Source organism: Lepidochelys kempii, chromosome 1 (genome assembly GCF_965140285.1).
Source record: "Lepidochelys kempii isolate rLepKem1 chromosome 1, rLepKem1.hap1, whole genome shotgun sequence".
NCBI classification, from domain to species: domain Eukaryota; kingdom Metazoa; phylum Chordata; order Testudines; family Cheloniidae; genus Lepidochelys; species Lepidochelys kempii.
Genome location: NC_136380.1, coordinates 296,467,683 through 296,486,154, shown reverse-complemented (window position 1 = coordinate 296,486,154; position 18,472 = coordinate 296,467,683). Strand labels below are relative to the sequence as shown.

Sequence of the window (18,472 nt, the reverse complement as noted above, 5' to 3'; positions counted from 1 at the left end):
GGTTAATACAGAAAGCTGGATAACGGAGGCTCCGATAAACGGGGTTCTACTGCATATCAATAAAACGTGTTCAGCTGATAGCTACATATATTGTGCCTAGGGGAGATAAAGTTCAGTGTTTCATTTCAATTGTGCAAAAATGCAGATTTTGATGTCTTTAGGAGAGAATTTTGGTTTGTTTAATCACAGAAAACTAGAATCCCTTTTCATTAGTGAAAGATACAGCAGAGCTAAGAAAGTGAGGGCAACATTATGTTGACTTACTTTAATGATCCACTTTAAAAATTAACTTATGGCCTCCCAACAAGGCACAAGTTCTTGCAACAAAGTATCATTAGGATCTGTGCCACAACCAACCCTTCCAAGCTAATTCTGAGAGCCATAAGTAAACTGATGGACTCAACGATATGTGGATTTGTGTTACTAAATGTGGACGCTTTGGAGGGTGTGGAGGGGCAGCATGGATTAAGCATAGGTGGAGGATTTCCTGAATTTACCCACATTAACTAAACCAATTTACCTCTTGCTTAAATCAGTTTAAGTCCATCTACAGTAGGGACTTGCACTTATTTAGCTAAATCGATTTTAAAGCAGTTTAGTTAAACCAGTACAAATCCTGTTTAGTTAAACCAGTACAGTACAGACAAATCCTGAGGAGTATTCCATGTTCATATATAGTTCTTTCTCCACAGAGAAAAGTCATCTTCTTATTAGGGTAATGTGTGAGTGAAGTCTATATAGATAGGACAGTAAAATGCCTTTCATGGACTTTTGTTCAAATCATACAGCTTGCTACCTTTTCAACCTTTCTTCAGAGTAAAAAGGATTCTAATTTTTCTTCTTTTTTTCCTCTCTCTTTAAGGATTTATCTATTAACAAAGAGACTAGAGCTTAGCTAAAGCTGGAAGGAAAACATCTTCTAGTAAAAGCAGAGGCTCTTACCAGCATGGGGAATCAATGGTTGTTTTTTTCTATTTGCCTCCAGAAAGAGTCTGAACTTGATTTCAACCATTTTCTAATCGTTGGTTTCCATTAGCACCCAGCCAACCTAGCTGTGGCTAATTTACATAAGTGACAGGTGTAGTAATCATAGGTCAGCAGAAACAGAGGTAACTTGGGTGTCCTGCTGTATAAAAGTCCTCCAGCAGAAGCCTCCCTGATTCTCTCATGTAGTGCTTCAAAGGGGATAAAATGCTAGTGAACATGTTAAGAGTCATATCTAGCGTCTGATTCTCTACTGTGTTATTCCAGTTTTTTTGTCAGGAGAGCTCTACTGTAATAAAACTGGTGTTACATGGAGACTCAGGACTCTGGAATCCAAATGAACAACAAAATGAGAAGCTGTAACCTATACTTATTGTTAATGTTTCTCTATTTGGTTAATGTTTTTATTCTGTGCATTCCATATGCTTGCCCTGGATTGTTATTTTTTAAGATTATCCGTGGTTCTTGCCTGGTGATGTATTCAACCTGAAGCTGAAAAAAATAAAGCATTATGAATCTGCATCAGCGAGAGAGAACTTAAGCACTGTTGATGTTGGTGATGAATAGACTGAAGGACATTTTTACCTCATGGTTGAGGGTTGTATCAATGGTATCCAGAAAAATGTAACAATGGCACAATAAGGCCCAGATCCACAAAAGGATGTGGGTGCCTAACTTTCCACTTTGGACACCTAAATCCAAGATTTAGGCATCACTGAGATCCTCAAAACCCCCACTCAGGTGCTGCTTAATCCTGTAGGGACCTAAAATACCTCGGCATCTAACTTTTTGCTGTAAAAGTTCCTTAGGCACCTAAGTTTCTGCCACTGGGTATGCAACTAACAAGTCACTCTAGATGCCTGCATGCCTCACTTATGCCTCAGCCTCACTGGGATCCTCAAACCAGGTCATAGTGGAAAGCATTGCCCTGCTTATATTGCCCAATCAAGTAATCAGCACATCTATCAGACTGCACCCCATAAAAATCTGTCCAGTGGAGAAGCTGATGGTGCCACCTCCCATTTAGCCCAGTGGGGAGAACACTCACTAGGGATATGGAATATCTAGGTTCAATTCCCCCGTCTATTGCCTGAGTAGGGCTCTCAGAAGAGCCCTCACGATTGGGAAATGGGTTATTCTGATATAGGGCTCCCACAGGAGAGATTGAGGAGGCTGTTCCACTTTGTATATGTACTTAAATAGTAACTGCAGAATCAGACTGGATCCTAGATTTTCCTCTTTGTAGGACAGAGTTCTAACCACCAGCGTAGTCATTTTCATATTCTACCTCAATGATTACTTAAGTAGTTATACACCGTGGAACAGCTTCAACAAGAATCATTGTGAGAGCCCCACATTAGAAGACCCTGGTGATTAGAACACACTCCTGAGAGCTAAAAGCAGTGCTTCATTTGTGCCATGGCTTGCCAGAGCTGAGCCTAGCACCTCTAGGCTTGGCAATTCATAGCCCCGACACCTCTGAGCTTGCCACAACAGTTATGAAAGTAAAAAAATTGTTTGAGCGCCAGCATCTAATTGTTTGAGCCCTGGAACCTCTTTCATTACAAATTAAGCACTAGCTAGGAGACCCCCAGTTCAAATCCTCTCTCTGCTACAGGCAGAAGGGGGAATTGACCTACATCTCTGATTTCCCTGGTGAGTGGGCTAACCACTAGTCTGAAAGATATAAGGGAGGTTCCACCTCGAACATTTCTTACAAAAAATAGCTTAGGCACCTGACTCCAGGAGAGGATTCATGGCTAGGGATCCTAAGCAGAGAGAGGCACCTTCCTTTAGCTTAGCACGGGAGCTGCCTATTTTGTGGATTGCATTCTCAGGCACCTATCTCTCCCCATTCGTTGTACAAGGGAGTCTAGGGGTGGCCTCTACAAAGGCACTTAAGGTGTTGCAAAGCTGAGTGCCACAGCTTTTAGGCTTTGTAGAAAAATCTGTGCTACTAACGCTGCTGCTGGCAAGATGGTGAACATCCCCAAAACCCGCAGGACTTACTGCAAGAAATGTGGCAAGCACCAGCCCCACAAAGTGACCCAATACAAGAAGGGCAAGGACTCTCTCTATGCTCAGGGAAAGAGGAGATATGATCGGAAGCAGAGTGGTTATGGTGGTCCGACAAAGCCTATCTTCCATAAGAAGGCCAAGACCACGAAGAAGATTGTGCTGAGGCTTGCGTGTGTGGAGCCCAACTGCGGCCATTAAGCACTTTGAGCTGGGAGGAGACAAGAAGAGAAAGGGCCAAGTGATCCAGTTCTAAACTCCATCTTGTTCATTGTTATCGAATCCATTAAAGTATGTGGAAAGAAAAAACAAAACAAAACACTGAGATTCACAAAGCTGAGGTAGGTGCCTTGGCTCCTATACAATGGCTGGGGAGAGAGAAGCACCTAAAAAGCAATCCACAAAAGTCAGCAGGCTGGAAGCGATGCCACCTAAGCTAGCCTGTAGGAGAAGAGGTAGGCACTAAATCCAGGCTACAGGGAGGCACTGAGTTCTGCTCAGTAATCCACAAACAGGAGCCCCTCTCCTGGAGTCAGATAGTTTAGGCACCTGAGGCATTTCTCATGAGAATCAGCTAAATTCCTGCCTCGCTCCACACAAAAAGGCCAGAGAGAGAGCCCACTTTGTAGCTTTTAGCCCAGTAGTTAGAGCACTCACTGGGATGCAGGAGACCCAGAGGAGTAGAAATGTGGTGGGAGACCCCTGTTCAAATCCTAAGTGAGCATTCTAACCACTGAGCCATGGGATATTCTGATGTGAGGGTCCCTCAATCTCTCCTGTTGAAGCTGTTCCACTCTGGCTAAATAACAAAAGAGTGACTGGAGTAGGGGGACTGGACCCAAGGGGTGTCACATCCCAGGTGAGTGCCCTAACCCCCAGGCCATAGCCCCCACTTTTTACCAGCCATAAGGGCGAGCGACTGGGGAGAGAGGGGGCAAAGAGGAGCAAGGGAGAACAGGGTTTTGGGGTGGGGGAAGAGGCAGTGTGAGGGCAGGGAATAGGGGAGAAGGTGGTGTGGGGGTGGGGCTCCAGTTTGGGTGCTGGTGGACCCCCTATTTTTAGGAAGCTTCCACCGCTCCTGCACCAGGCTGTTGACTGACCCCCTCTCTTCCAGTCATCCCCCCAACTATTTAAGTATTTATCCACAGTGGAACAGCCGTTGGACCAGAGAAAGAGAGTGACTCTGTAGATGCTGAACATACCACCACCTAAAGTCCATCCCCAAATGGGTGTTAGAAGCCTAAATACCTATGTGGATCTGGACGTAAGGTCCGCTTTAACAAATTTACATAAACGAATTATAGGATTACTCACATGCCTGAAGTACTCACCTGTCTACATGTTTGCAGGATTGGGCCTAAATATTATGAAGTTCTAGATTAGAAAATTTGGAGGAAAAACATGCATAATGATCTGGGCCTAGGTGCTTTGCTGGATAGGAATGGACCTCAGCAGGGGCTGAACAGCTTTGCTGAATCAGGACCATAATTCCTAGATCCTAATAACAGGATCCCTGATATTGTAATGCAGACCACAGAACTGAAACAAATGAACAGTGAAACAAGTACATTTAACCTGCCAAGTGCTCCCACAGTATAGATACCAGGCATTGTCCCCTTCATTGATCCTGCTGAGTGTTTCCCTCTGCCTTCAGTAAGCATAGAGAATTTTTGTCTGTTTTCTCTTTCATTATGAACTGAAAAGGCCTGAGAGGCCTTCTCAGACTTTTCCTCTCTTTTACACACCTAATTTTTGCCTTTTACCATCCTTCACTCTCCCTGCTGCAAAATTCATGCCTTAATTATCTCTTGTCTTGACTATTGCAAACTTCCTTTCGGACCTCTGCTGGTCCTATCAATTCAAAATGCTGCTGCTAAAATTATCTTTTTCTGCCACTGCTTTAAGCATCATACACCATGATGGGGGTGTTCAGGGCCGGCCTTAGGGGGTAGGCAACATGGGCAATCTGTCAACAGCCCAGGGCACCTTGGTTGGGGGGCACCATCCAAGTGCTGCAAGCTAGTGGGCCTGGGCTACCAGAGCAAGGGTGAGTGCAGGCAAGCCCAGGGCTGCAGCACCTGGCCAGCCAGGCAGAAGGCGGGCAATACCGCCCCAAGTTGCCAGTCTGGTGGGGAGGTGCAGGCAGCAGGGCTTGCTCCTATGGAGCCAGTGGGCCAGCCCCTGGGTCCCCCCCTTCCTGTGGCAGAGTGGTCAGTGGGCAGGGGATCCTGCCTGTGCAACCCTTCCTGCAGGTGATGGGGAGGGGAGCCCAGGGAGCCCACAGGGGCCACAAGCGATGGGGGGGGGGAGAGGCGCCTGCAAATGCCAGGGTGCCAAAATACAAGTTTGCCCAGGGCGCCGTTGTCCCTAAGGCTGGCCCTGGGGGTGTGTTTGGGAGAGGGGGATGGTATGGGGTCATTATGGCTGCTTCTCTGCCAGCCAGGGGTAGCGGGGGAATCACCAACTTGCCAGCTGTGGTTCTCTGTGTTGCCCAGCGCAGCACGGCTGGAGGCCAAGGTCTGGCCCATAGTGTGCATCCCCGCTCTCCCTCTCCCTGTAGGTACTACCTACAAAGGACCTAGTCTCTGACTTGTGCCCCTAGAGATCAGGCCTCATTCCCCTGGAGTCAGTGGAGCGACCAGTTTAAAACTGGTGAGGCAGAGGGAAAATCAGGCCCCTGGCCCTTGGTCAGGGGCGCACAGTCTGTGCGTGCTGGTGGGAACTATCCAGTACGCACGCGGGGCGTTTCCTCGCCCTCCAGCTGCTCTCCCTCGGGCACCTAGTTGTTGTCTCGGGATTAACACTCGCCGTCTCCGAGCTGCGGCGTCTCCCGGAGCCAGCGCCCCGCTCCGCGCCAGTGGCTAATCCCCGCTGCGGGCCGCGCAAGCCCGGAGGCGCGCGCTGCGGGACCCAGCAATGACGAACAGCAGCCGCCCCGCACGCACCCGCGTGTCCTCAGCTCCCCCTCGTGCCCATCTCCACGCGCGCATATATAGGGGAGCCAGGGGCATCCCAGAGCAACCCGACCCGGCGCCCGCCCGCCCGCGCGCCGCTCCCGCCTGCACCATGGGCGCCGCGCGCCAAGGTAAGCAGCGGGCCCCGGCCCGGCGCCAGGCGGCGCCACAGCGGTGCCCGCGGAGCAGCGGGCTGGTCTTGAGCCATCCGCTCTTGGCAGGTTACGCCTGGCTGTGCGCCCTGCTCTGGCTGCTGGGGAAGCCGCCCGGAGCCGCTTCCGTGGCAATTTGCGCCCGGCAGGGAGACTCGGGCTGCCGCTTCTTGTCCGTGTCTGATCTTTTCGACCGGGTGATCCAGCACTCGGACAGGCTCCACAGCCTCTCCACGGCGCTCTACTTGGACTTGGTGAGTGCCCCGCCCCGCCGCGCCCCAGGCTCCCCTGTTCTCCTAGGGCTCGCCTCCGCTGGGCACGGGGCGATCTCCGTCCTCAGGGCATGTTCGCCAGAGCATCTGGCTTCCTCTCTCCTCCCGACTGTTTAAAACCCTGGGCTGGGTACGCGGTCGGTCCATTGCTCGCTGTCTCCGTTCTGTATCGCTGATCAGCTACGGGAGCAGCAGGAAAGTCTGGGCACTGTCCGATGCTCAGCATTTATTTACTCACACCACGTGTGACATAGTAGCTCCGTGGGCTAGGGTCTGCTCACGAGTTATCCCGCTGTATTTCCGCGTTTTCACTGGGATGTGGGGGTTTGGTAAAAGGAAATGTGCAAGGTGACAAAATAGCTATTGAAAACCACCAGCGTTCCAGCTACAGTTCTACAATATGTGTGTTGGTTTTTCCCCCCCAGGAAAAAAACTTTCTACCCAATGGAAACGAGTTGGGCAAATGGACAGGTAAATGCCACACCTCAAGGATGCTAACGCCTAATGGCAAGGAGTATGTTCAAAAAATACCGGTAAGGCCTTATAAGCTTGCACTGGATTTGATATGACATGCAGTGATGTCAGATACGGTCACTGTTTGTATGGGGAAACTTAAGGGGACGGTTTGTCAAACTGAGCTGTGCCAGATTGAAGTTATTATCTAAGGAGGGAAGGAAGGAATATTGTCACTGAAGAGGCAGGCACGATCCTGCAAAGTGCTGAGCACCCTCCACTCCCACAGGCTTCAAAGGAAGTGGAAAACGCTCAGAACCTGCTGGTAGGGAGCCCCACGTGGCTAGTAGGTGAATTCTCAGCATAGTCCCAGCCAGGGGGATTTTGTACCATTGGAATGTTATAGATATGGCTAAGAGTTTTGTCATAGATATTTTTAGTAAAAGTCAGGGACAGGTGACAGGCAATAAAAAAATGTCACAGAAGCCCCTCATCTGTCTCTGACTCTTACTAAAAATATCCATGATAAAATGGGAAGGGACTGGGCAGCTGCAGGGTGGCTGGGAGCTCTAGGGCCCCCACCATCCAGGGGGATTCAGAGCTCCCAGGGTCCCCCTGCCCCCAGCAGCGGAGGGGAGCTCCCAGGGTCCTCCTGCCCCATGGCAGCAGCTGGGGAGCTGTCGGGTACCCCCCTGCCTGCAGCGGCGGGGAGCTGTGGGTACCCCCGGTGCCTCGGGTGGCGGGGTACCTTACAGCTCCCTGCCACTGCAGGAGGCGGCAGGACCCTGCAACTCCTAGCCGCCAGGGCTGAAATCATGGAGGTCTTTGGAAGTCGTGGATTCTGTGGCTTCCATGACCTCCGTGACAAAATCATAGCCTTAGTTATAGCTGATGCTTCCTCTTTAAAGTTCTTGCATCCTACATATTTGGAGAGTGTAAGCAGGGTAGCTGATGAATTTGAGATCTCAGAACGAATCCCAATTTCCTTCTGATTGTAAGAAATAATGTTTGTGAGTCTCTATAAGATTAATTCACATTCATTAGTTATAAAAAAGGCACTGAAATACTTAAACAAAGGTCAAACATCCCCAAGGAAAGACAGGGATACATTTTCCCTTTAATTTACTCTGGCACAATGAAAGACAAATCTAGGAAGTAGCTGTGAACTCTACAAATAAATTCGATTAACCAGTGCCATTGTAAAAATTTAGAAAGCCATTATGAGAGAACCATGGGGGGGGGGGGAAAAGAGAAGCCAACATTTTTAAACAGAAATGTGTCAAAGAAAAAAATATAGTGAGGAACAGAAATCAAGCAAAGAAACTGTAGGAGCTCAAAGCTAAGGAAAGTAATCAGTATTTTAAAAGTAGTGACAAAAAGCAGTCATTGAAAAGCCAAAGGCACAAAGACAAGGTGAAAAATATTGTAAAAGAGGGATGGATAAAAAGAAAAAATGGGAGAAAAGAAATCTACAAAAATGTTATTTCGCAACGTTTCTCTTTGGTTTTGATGGTTAAAATAATGGGGAAATGCTCTTCCTGTGATTTTTCTCTTTCTTTGCAAGTGAAAACAGATGTGCTTAGAAAGGATAAAATTTTCAAAAGCAGCTAAGGGACTTGGGAATCTAAGTGCCATTTTCAAAAGCAATTTAGGCATTTAGGAGCTTAAAGCTCATGGAAAGTCAGAGACAGGCTCCTAAGTCTAAGTCACATATATCCAGATCCAAAGGTATTTAGGTGCCTAAATCCCAGTTTTGACTCCATTGCAATCCACAAAACTCCCGCCAAACCCTATAGGTACCTATACTCACTTGGTGCCTACGTTTTTCAGCATAAAAATTCCCTAGGTACATAAGTTCCTGCCTCTGAGCATGCGCATGGCTGCCTCCCTATGCATCCAGAGGCATATCTCCTGCATAAGCTCTGGAGCAATCCATGAACCAGGGGGACAAAGGCATTTGGACACCTAAGGTGTGCTCGGAGGCTGCCTACTGCATGGGGTCCACTTCAAAAATCTCACAAGTGGAGGGGTTTCCAACTTTTAGCCCAGTGGTTAGAGCATTCATCTGGGGCAGGGGTGGCCAACCTGTGGCTCCGGAGCCACATGCTGCTCTTCAGAGGTTAATATGCAGCTCCTTGCATAGGTGCCAACTCCAGGGCTGGAGCTACAGGTGCCAACTTTCCAATGTGCCAGAGTGTGCTCACTGCTCAGGCCCTGGCCCCCACTCCACTCCTTTCCCCCAGGCCTCTGCCCCTTCCCCTCAGTCTGCTGAGCCCTTGCTCCTCCTCCCCTCCCACTCCCAGTTTCCTGCACACCACAAAACAGCTGATCGTGGCAGGCACAGGGATGGAGGATTAGGTGCTGGCGGGTGGGAGACTCTGGGTGGGAGAGCTGACAGGGGGCCGCTGCTGTGTTACTGTGGCTCTTTGGCAATGCAGATTGGTAAATTCTGGTTCCTTCTCAAGCACAGGTTGGTCACTCCTGACCTGGGATGTGGGAGACCCAGCTTCAATTCCACTCTGCCTGAGAGGTAGTAAAAAATTTGACCAGGAAGGTCTCCCACCTCTCAGGGGAGAGCTCTAACCACTGAGTTACATGATATTCTGATGTTGGGCTCCCTCAATCTCTCTTGTTAGCCAAGTGGAATAGTTTTAACTAATGAAAGAGTGATTGGAACAAGGTAACTGCACCTGTGTCTCCCACCTACCAGGTAGTGCCCTAACCACTAAACCAGAGTCATTCTCATGCTCTCTGGCCCAATGACTATTTAAGTATTTATCCACAGTGGAAATGTAACTGTGCCACAGAGAGAGAGACTTTGTAGTCTAGAGATTAGGGCACCTACCTCGAAGGTGGGAGACCCAGAATCTAGTCCCCCTGCTCCAATCACTCTTTCATTAGTTAGCCACAGTGGAAGAACTTCAAAAGGAGAGACCGAGTGAGCCCCCACATCAAACTATCCCATAGCTCAGTGGTTAGAATGCTCAGAGGTGGAAGCTTCCTGTTCACATCCCCACTCAGATAGAGGGGGAACTGAAGCTGCATCTCCCTCATCCGAAAGGAATGCTCCAACCACTGAGCTAAAAGTTAGACAGTAGGAACCAGCAACTCCTTCTCTGGGTGTTTTGTGTGGAGTGAGGCAGGTGCCTAATTCATTCCCACCAGAAACTCCTTAGATGTCTAAGCTGCCTGATTCCAGAAGAGGGGTTTTCCTTTGTAAATTGTTAAGCACAGATAGGCACCTATCTTCCTGAGAGGGGCCAGGCTCATCACACACCCCTCTCATTAGGCTCTCCATTGGCTAGTTTAGGTGGCTCTCCACCTAGCATGCTGGCTTTTGTGGATTGCAGACTACGCTTATACCTCAATAGCAAAACAGCTACAGCTATGCCTCAGCAGCACTTCATAGACCCTACCTATGCCAAAGGTGGGGGGGGGGGTTCTCCTATTGACATAGGCAATCTACCTCCCTAAGAGGCAGTAGCTAGGTCGATGGAAGAATTCTTCCATTGACCTAGTGCTGTCTACACTGAGGGTTAGGAAGGCATAGCTACATTTCTCATGGGTGTGGATTTTCACTCCCCAAGAGAAGTCGCTATGCTGATGTAAGCTCCCAATGTAGATCAGCCCTCAGGCAGCTATCTCTCCCCATTCATTGTGTGGGGAGCTAGGCACCTAACTCAGGCTTTGTGGATCTCAGTGGTGTTCCTGTGATTTTCTAGGCACCTAAAAGTTAAGAGCAGCAGTGCTCGGTATTGCAACGCCCAAGTCCCTTTGTGGACCTGGGCCTTCGGCACTTCTGAAAGTTTTCCCTCAAGACTTTTTCCATCTAACAACTTGGCAGTTTAGCATTTGATTTCAATTTAGCATTATTTAATGAAGTACCACCACTTGGATGCATTTTAAGACATTACAGAACGAGATCCTAAGCAATTTGGGAAGAAGTTGCATGTGCAAAGTCATTTTGGTTTTTTGTTCATACAAATGTACAACTAGAGAAAAGAAGCCCATGAAACTGTTATTTTCTAAATATTTGCAAGTTAGTTATGAATTGTATGCATAGAAATTAAGTGTTAGTACCTGTTTAAGTATACTATGCCCAATGAAAACATCACTGTTCATATGCTTTGATGCAAGCTAATAAGAAAGTTCTTTCATATTTTGTTTTCAAGAGAGAAGAACTAACTCACTTGATACTGAGACTCTTGCAAGCCTGGAAGGAACCACTTTCCCACTTTGACCAGAATATTGGTCATCATCAAGAATTCTCTAGTGATAGCCTGAGCAAAGCAAAGCAAATCAGCAGTATGGTGCATGAGTTGAAGACTGGAATGGAGAAAGTAACAGAGAAGGCAAGATTTTCAACCTAATTTTTTCTAATATCAATTATACTGAAACACCAAAGGGTCTTCGAGGCCAAATTCCGCTCTCAGTTACCAAGATATAACCTTAGCATAAGTGTTCACAGTGGAACAGCTTCAGCAGGAGAGGCTGAGGGAGCCCCACATCAGACTATCCAATAGGTCAGTGGTTAGAGCATACTCTTGAGCGGTAAGAGACCCCACTTCCAGTCTTTTCCCTGCCTGCCAGAGTGGGGGTAATTGAACCTGTCTCCCCCACATCTCAGTTGAGTACTGGACTAAAAGTGATCAGGTGGGTCCCAGCACCATTTCCTTCTCTGGATGTTTTGTGTGGTACAAGGCCAGCACCGAACTCCTTCTGGCAAGAAACTACATGGGTGCCTAAGCCAGGGACAGGGTTCCTGTTCATGGATAGCTAGCAGAGCTAGGCACTTCCCAGCATCCTGGACTGAGGCACTTATCTCTGAGAAAGGAGCAGGATCTTAGCATGTCAGCATCTCCTATTGGCTAGCTTAGGCGGCTTCCTGCCTACCATGCTGGCTTTTGTGGATCTCATTCTTAGGTGGCTTTCTCTCCCTATTCATTGTCTAAGAAGCCTGGACACCTAACTCAGCGTTGTGGATTGCGGAGTTGTTCCTGAGATTTGCTAGGGGCCTAAAAGTTAGGCATTGCAACACTGAATGTCACAACACCTAAGCCCCTTTCTGGATTCCACCCCTAGCTACTTTCATAACCACTTTAAAGCCCCGAGACAAATGCCTTCTGGTAAATGTACATTGTGGATTCAGATTATATTTGCAGCTCTCTCACTTTTAATTGCCAGATAGTGGGCCTGATCTTGTATTCCATGTGCACTCACAACTCTCACTAAACTCAGCTGGAGCTGTGACTGAACAAGGAATATAGAATCAGGCCTATTTTCTTTATGTCTCTGACAATTAACATGTTTGTTCCCATGCAGACATCCCACTAAACAGTTTAAAAAATAAGAAAACCCCTTAATATCTCACCACCGTAAGATACAAATTGAAACTGACATAGAACTCAGCATATACAGCAGAGGAGTCATTTCATCCACTGAAATGCAGCCACCACTGAAGTGAAATTGAACAGCACTTCACAGGACAGAGCTATAAACGGAGAAGCCCAATCTTCAGTTTGGCTATGAATATGGATTAGAACTTCCCCAGAATTCAGGGGCATTTAATATCTAGATTTTTGTTTAGTTAATCATAGACTTGGGGCCAAACATAAAATTCAAAAACAGATTCAAACTTCGCCCAAGTTCAGGATATTTGTATCCAGGTTTGTAGCTCAGGCCCATTTCTACAGCATGTTTTGGGGAAATTCTTGGATGAGAGGCTCAGGGAACGGCAGTTATGTACGTGCTACCAAGGTTTCACAAATAGTAAAGTATAAGAAGGAAACAATATCAAATTGAAACTACTTGTTGCATAAACAGTGTCATGTGACAGTATTTTTCCATATTACACTGAGTCTGGGCTTGATCTTGCCCGGGGGCCAGTCCTTCTAAGAGGTGCTTATCTTGCATTGACATTAACAGCTCTTGCGGATGCTCAGCACCTGCTAGAAGGCCTAGCACCTTACTAAATGAAGCTTGTTAAATAAAGCTACAAGTCTGAAGAAAACTGATCCACTGTACTATCTTGAGATGGGGCAGCCATACTGAAGAGTAGCCTTTACCTACTCCATGTTCAAAGGGTGTTATGTTGATAGCATTGCCAAAGTTCTGCTTCCAGAGGCAGAATTTCTTGAAATAATATGAGACCACTTCAGGCTAGTAAGAATCTTATGTAGTCCCTGGATAGCAGGAAATGCAATACCAGCCTTTCTTTAGAGAACTTTGCACATATTTTTTCAGTACTTGCATAAAAAACCTGGAGGTGAGCAGTCTACGTTAGCTGATGATTTCACTAGTGGTGTTCTATAAACCCTGATTTTGTTAGCTTCAACATGAGCATTTTGGTTCTATGCACATTTACACCTATTGACAAGTTACAGTCATACATATTCTGTTTTCAATTCAGATGCAGTCGATGGGGATCATCAGCAATTCATTGAATGGAATGGGATCATCAGAAGCAGCTGGTTTATCCATTAGTAATGAAGCAAATTTGATGAGTGACTATGAGTTTATTCACTGCTTCAGGAGAGACTCCAATAAAGTACAAAGCTACTTAAAAATTCTTAAATGTAGGATTTGGCCAGGAAATAGTTGTTGAGTTTTAATCTCTGACAGGCAATTTTCAGAATTAAAGCTACATGTTGTCTGCAAAGATCGAACAAAATAATTTATAAAGGTTTTATGACATTTGCAGTAATAGTAAATTATTAACAAAGAAAACTAGTTTTGAATGGCTTTGCCAATTATTTATTTTACACTGTTAACCTACACAGTTGAAATATTAAGTAAGGCATAATGTGTGAATGTGGGTTTGACACACCAGGTAGAGTGGATTTCAGTGGTAGTGTGTAAATCAGTTTCTGTAGTTACTACAGTATGTCAAACTGCTATTTAAATAGTTCATATATTTTCAGGTGTACATATTGTCATTGAAGCTAAACATCAATAAATTAGCTGAGTCTTCATACAAGACATACATAGACTTTAAATAAAGTATATTTTTATAATAAAAGTTGATTCATTTATCACCACGTGACAAAAGTACCGATGTTTAAGAGTAAGCAACATATGGTATTACTGATTGGTTTAGGATACGTGACTCTCTGACTACCCTTCTTCCCCATCAAACTTCTAACTTCTTTTCCTAAATTGCTGCAAGCTTTTACAAGTATTGATGCCGTTTCAGGAGTCCCTAAGAGCAGGAGTCTGATACTGTGACATTGAGTAGCACCTTACTCCAGGAGTAGTCCCACTGAGCACTCTTATGGAAAAAAAGTACTATGGCACATGAATATGGGTCTAATTAATGGGTCAGTCTCAGTGCCAAGTTTGGATAGGGGTGTGTTTCCTGCACACATATCCAGAATCAGTGCCGAGATATGGGTGCTGTAAATTCCATGGTATAGGAAAAACCTTAGATTCATCTGAGTGATAAGGGAGGAGCTATTTTATATTTTCCTAACTATAACGAATGGATGGCACATAATTTGAATTTACACTAATCAGGAATGAAACATCTCTGCCTTCTCAGTCCAGATAATGCATATGAATAGGCATTGGACTCAGTGTTGGCATTCATGATTACCTGGGCCCTGATCCTGCAAATACTCATGCATGTGCTTAATTTTATTACCGGGAGTAGTGCCATTAGGACTACTAGTGTCCATTTTTGCAGGAATTAGGGCACAGTTTGCAAGCATTTGAACATTTACTGTGGGAAACCATAGAAAATCAAAGAGATGACTTAGAACTGAACACCAAGCAGCAACTTGTCAAGTTATGCCTGAGCATCCATAAGCTCAACCAATGCAGAGCTGGCCTGACCTTTTCAGAGGAGATCTGCGAAAACTCAGCACCTCTGCAACTCCACCCAAGTGACTGTCCTTAGGTTGTCTTCAGACAGCAGAGTGGAAAAGGTCACATTTCAAATAGCATGTTAGTTATCCCAAGAGAGCTAGATTCATAAAGGGACTAAGGCACCTAAGTCAAACATTTAGACACCACTGGCATTCACAACCCCCCCTACTCAGCTGCTGCCCAACATCCCTAGGCACCCAAGGGCCTGCCAGAGGGCCTACATTTAGGAAACTGAGCACGCACACAGCCTTAGCCCTGATACCACCCAGCAGGTTGGTGCCTAAGCCCCAGTGGGATTCACAAATGAGGTATTCTCTTGCCTGTTTTTCCTGATCTGGTAGGTGTGCATTGAGTATGCCTTAACCCACACAAAATGGCCTCACAAGGATGAGCAGGAGAGCATCCTCTGAAGCCAGCGGGTAGAGTACTCAGCTGGGGTGTTAGAAACCCAGATTTGATTCCCTCCTTTGCATGATGAGGAAAAGGGGGTTGAACGCAACTCAGCTGAGTGCCCGAAGTACTGGGCTAAAGGTTATAGCTACTTGCTGCTACATTTTTTGCAAAAAGTGGCTGAGGCGCCTTCTCCAGGAGAGGGTTCACAGCTATGAATCCCAAGCAGAGTTAGGAACCTAGTTCTGTGAGGGGGCAGGGTTTTGGCCATAGCCATCTGCTTGGCTTTTCCTAAGGCCTAGCTCAGATGGATCCCTACTCAGTGTGCAGGCTTCTGTGAATCCCATAACTTTCCCCATGCATTGTACAGGGAGCCTGGGCACCTCACTCAGGGTTGTGAATTCCACTGGGCAACAGAGCACCTAAAAGTGAGGCATTGCAGCAGCGCTTAAGTCCCTTTGTGAATCTAGCCCAGAGTGCCTACGCTATTTGGTAAGTTGCAAAACTGGTGAAGGAGACAAAATCCAAAGCTCTTCCTAAGCCTATGAATATCCAAAACTTACAGCTAACCACAACAAATGTACAATGTCTTATACTACCATAGCAAATACAGTAAAAGGGAAGAGACCCAACCAAAGAAGTTCCCTGAACTTGCCACTTGTCCTCTTCTTGTAACAGTACAACCAAGGAGGGTACCTGAATGTTGTTTTCCTCTACTGGTGGGATGTGAGCTGCTCAAATGGAGATGGTCTTCATGAATCAGGCTTTCTATGGCTGGGCCCTTACTTGTCTCCTACCTTTTCATTCTCTGCATTGTGTATCTCCTCTGATGGGAGAAAAGAACTAGGCACAGCCAATTAATACTCCTTTCCCAGCCCATTCTGCTCTGCATAAGGGCTATCTTTGTATTTGCTGATTGAGGTAGGAGGCAAGTCATGCAATTTATTCCTGCTCCGACTTTTCACAGAGTAATCAGTAATTGAATGGAGCTCACATTGCCAGTTGCGGGGAATATAGCAATTATTAATGACTATTTATATTGCATAACCACTCAGAAGCCCCAAGCAGAACTGGGGTTCTGTTGTCCTAGACATAGTACAAACACACAGAAACACACAGCTCCTGCTCTGAAGATCTTACTCACTGTAATTCCTTAGACAAGATATTACATATATATTATAGAATACAAAACTAATTATTTCTGATTTCCAGTGTTTTCTAAAGGAACTGAGGCTTCTTATAGTAACGAAACTAGAGATTTGTGAGACTGACAAATGTAGGCATATGGAAAAACTACGTCTTGTGACTATGCTCCTCTCTCATGCTCCCAATGCCTTTTTATATTCCCCTCTCCCCCCAACAGTGACATTGCCTCTATCACCAATCAGGAATAGCTATTTACTGATCAGCAAAAGAAAGTTAAAGGATAACCCATCAATTGCCATTTAAATAACCTCTCACTTAACAATACCATATTTATCACAATTAGATTTTATTGTATAGATAATTAAATAAACCAAGATACCAGCATAAAACTGTGAAAACAGAAGAAAAGAGGAAAACCCATTGAAATGTTCAATGTAATACGCATCCAAACAGCTCCTTCAATATTAAGGCAATGTATCCTCAGAGCAAGTGTTAAGAGGGAATTGGAGATGGACACCTACTAAATGTAGCCCTTATAGTGCAAACTCTATGTGTATGTTCATGACTGTCAAGATTCAGTAACAATTCATAAGTGCACCATCATTATGATTGTTTACAGTTCTGATCTAGTGATTTCATTTCTTTTACCTGAGTAACAGGTCTAGAAAGCAATTTACACCACGCTCTTCTACATCAAGCAAACATGAAAGTTGGTCATCAAAAATATGGTTACAGCTATGAACCAATACAGCCAATTTACACTGTATTATGGGCAAAAATCACGCTAAGTTGTGGTACAGTATTACCATTTACTCACCTGTACTAGCACCCAAATGAATGTGCGGCATATATTGTGCCAATTAGGGATGATCCCATTCTTTGCTATGCCAATAAAGAGAGAGTACAACAGGAAAACACATTAATTAAGGCAAAAAGATTTTCTCTGATGTAATCTGCCCACTTACCAACATTCTCTCTGCAAAGTTCATGTCAGTCAGAGGCTTTACTTTGGTACCAGTATCACGCATCAGGAATCGAAAGGCAAAAAATACTGTAAGGGTTAAATCATCAAAAATGGAACCAGCAAAGGTGCAGCATGAAGGAACTTTATACTTATGAAGGATATAATATGAATGTGTCAGCCACACAAAGAAATATTTCTACTTCTTTGATCTTATTGAATCTTATGAGAAAGGAGGCTATACATTGTCTCACCTTTCGGAAGGCTTCAAGAATGCCATTCTTTTATTAAGTGGCAAAACCCAAAGCCAACAGCCAGATAAAGGGATTAAGGACAAAGGAATCTCTTAAACCAACATGGGCTAACTAAAAAAAAAACAAGATGTACGTTGGGCATAGTGGAGAACAAGTCTGATTTTCTTTCTTTTCGCTCCCTTTGATGTGATGCCCAAGCTGCCTGTATTTGAATAAGCATTATTTGGAATGCTGTCCCCACTCCTCTGTTTACATCACAGATGTCAGGTGGGATTCATTTCCTGTTTCTTAGTTAATCTTCTTGTTTGTGCTCCAGGTAATCTTGGCTCCCTCCACTCATGCTGCCATTGCTGCAGCACCAGAAATGTCTGAGAGCCAGGCCAAAATGTTTTCCCCTCCTTCACTTGTCATTTAAATGCTCTGACCAGGCAGATTTTCAAAATTAAATATGAAATTAGCTAACACAGTGGAGTTCATTCATTCTGATCTCTCCAGTGCCGGTTTTATACTCATGTGATTCCATTGGCTGTGATGGAGTTACTCTTTCATGGGGGTAAATTAAATCAGAATCAAGCCCAGGATGTTATTACAGGACACTCAGGAAGACAGCATCTGTGGCGGCTGGTCATTAGGGGCAAGTTGCCAGATACACTGTAGGTGGGTATAGCAGTGATTGATGCACTGCAGGATGCACAATCACTTGCTGTCACTAAGGGACTCCTTCAGGGGGTGAAACCGTTCCAGGCCCTCGAGGCTGTAAGGACTGGCTGCCCTGGGGGGGGCTCTGGGCCCTGCAGCACAAATACTGCAGGCAGAAGAAGGAGGAGGCACAGAACAGGGAATCTGTGGGGCTGATTTCCTTCAGTTCCACAGAGGCAGAATACCGGGCTCTTTGCACATGAATGCCGCAGCATAGAGCCCCTCAAGTCCCTGCAGCACAGGGCCTGCAAGGAGAAGAGATAGGATTCCCACCACTGAGATACAAAAAACCAGGATATGGATGACCTTGAGGCCATAAAACTGGACA

General features: G+C 45.7%; 1 protein-coding gene and 1 pseudogene across 1 annotated transcript; both read left to right on the top strand.

Moving 5' to 3' along the window:
* Positions 1-2,952: 2,952 nt before the first annotated feature.
* On the top strand, positions 2,953-3,256 carry LOC140906818 (large ribosomal subunit protein eL42-like; annotated as a pseudogene).
* A 2,810-nt stretch (positions 3,257-6,066) lies between these two features.
* LOC140906816 (prolactin) lies at positions 6,067-13,449 on the top strand. The gene is made up of 4 exons (XM_073331525.1): positions 6,067-6,360; positions 6,804-6,911; positions 11,004-11,183; positions 13,241-13,449. Exons 1-4 carry the CDS (start codon positions 6,067-6,069, stop codon positions 13,433-13,435), a joined length of 777 nt encoding a protein of 258 aa, XP_073187626.1. The 3' UTR covers positions 13,436-13,449.
* Positions 13,450-18,472: the final 5,023 nt, after the last annotated feature.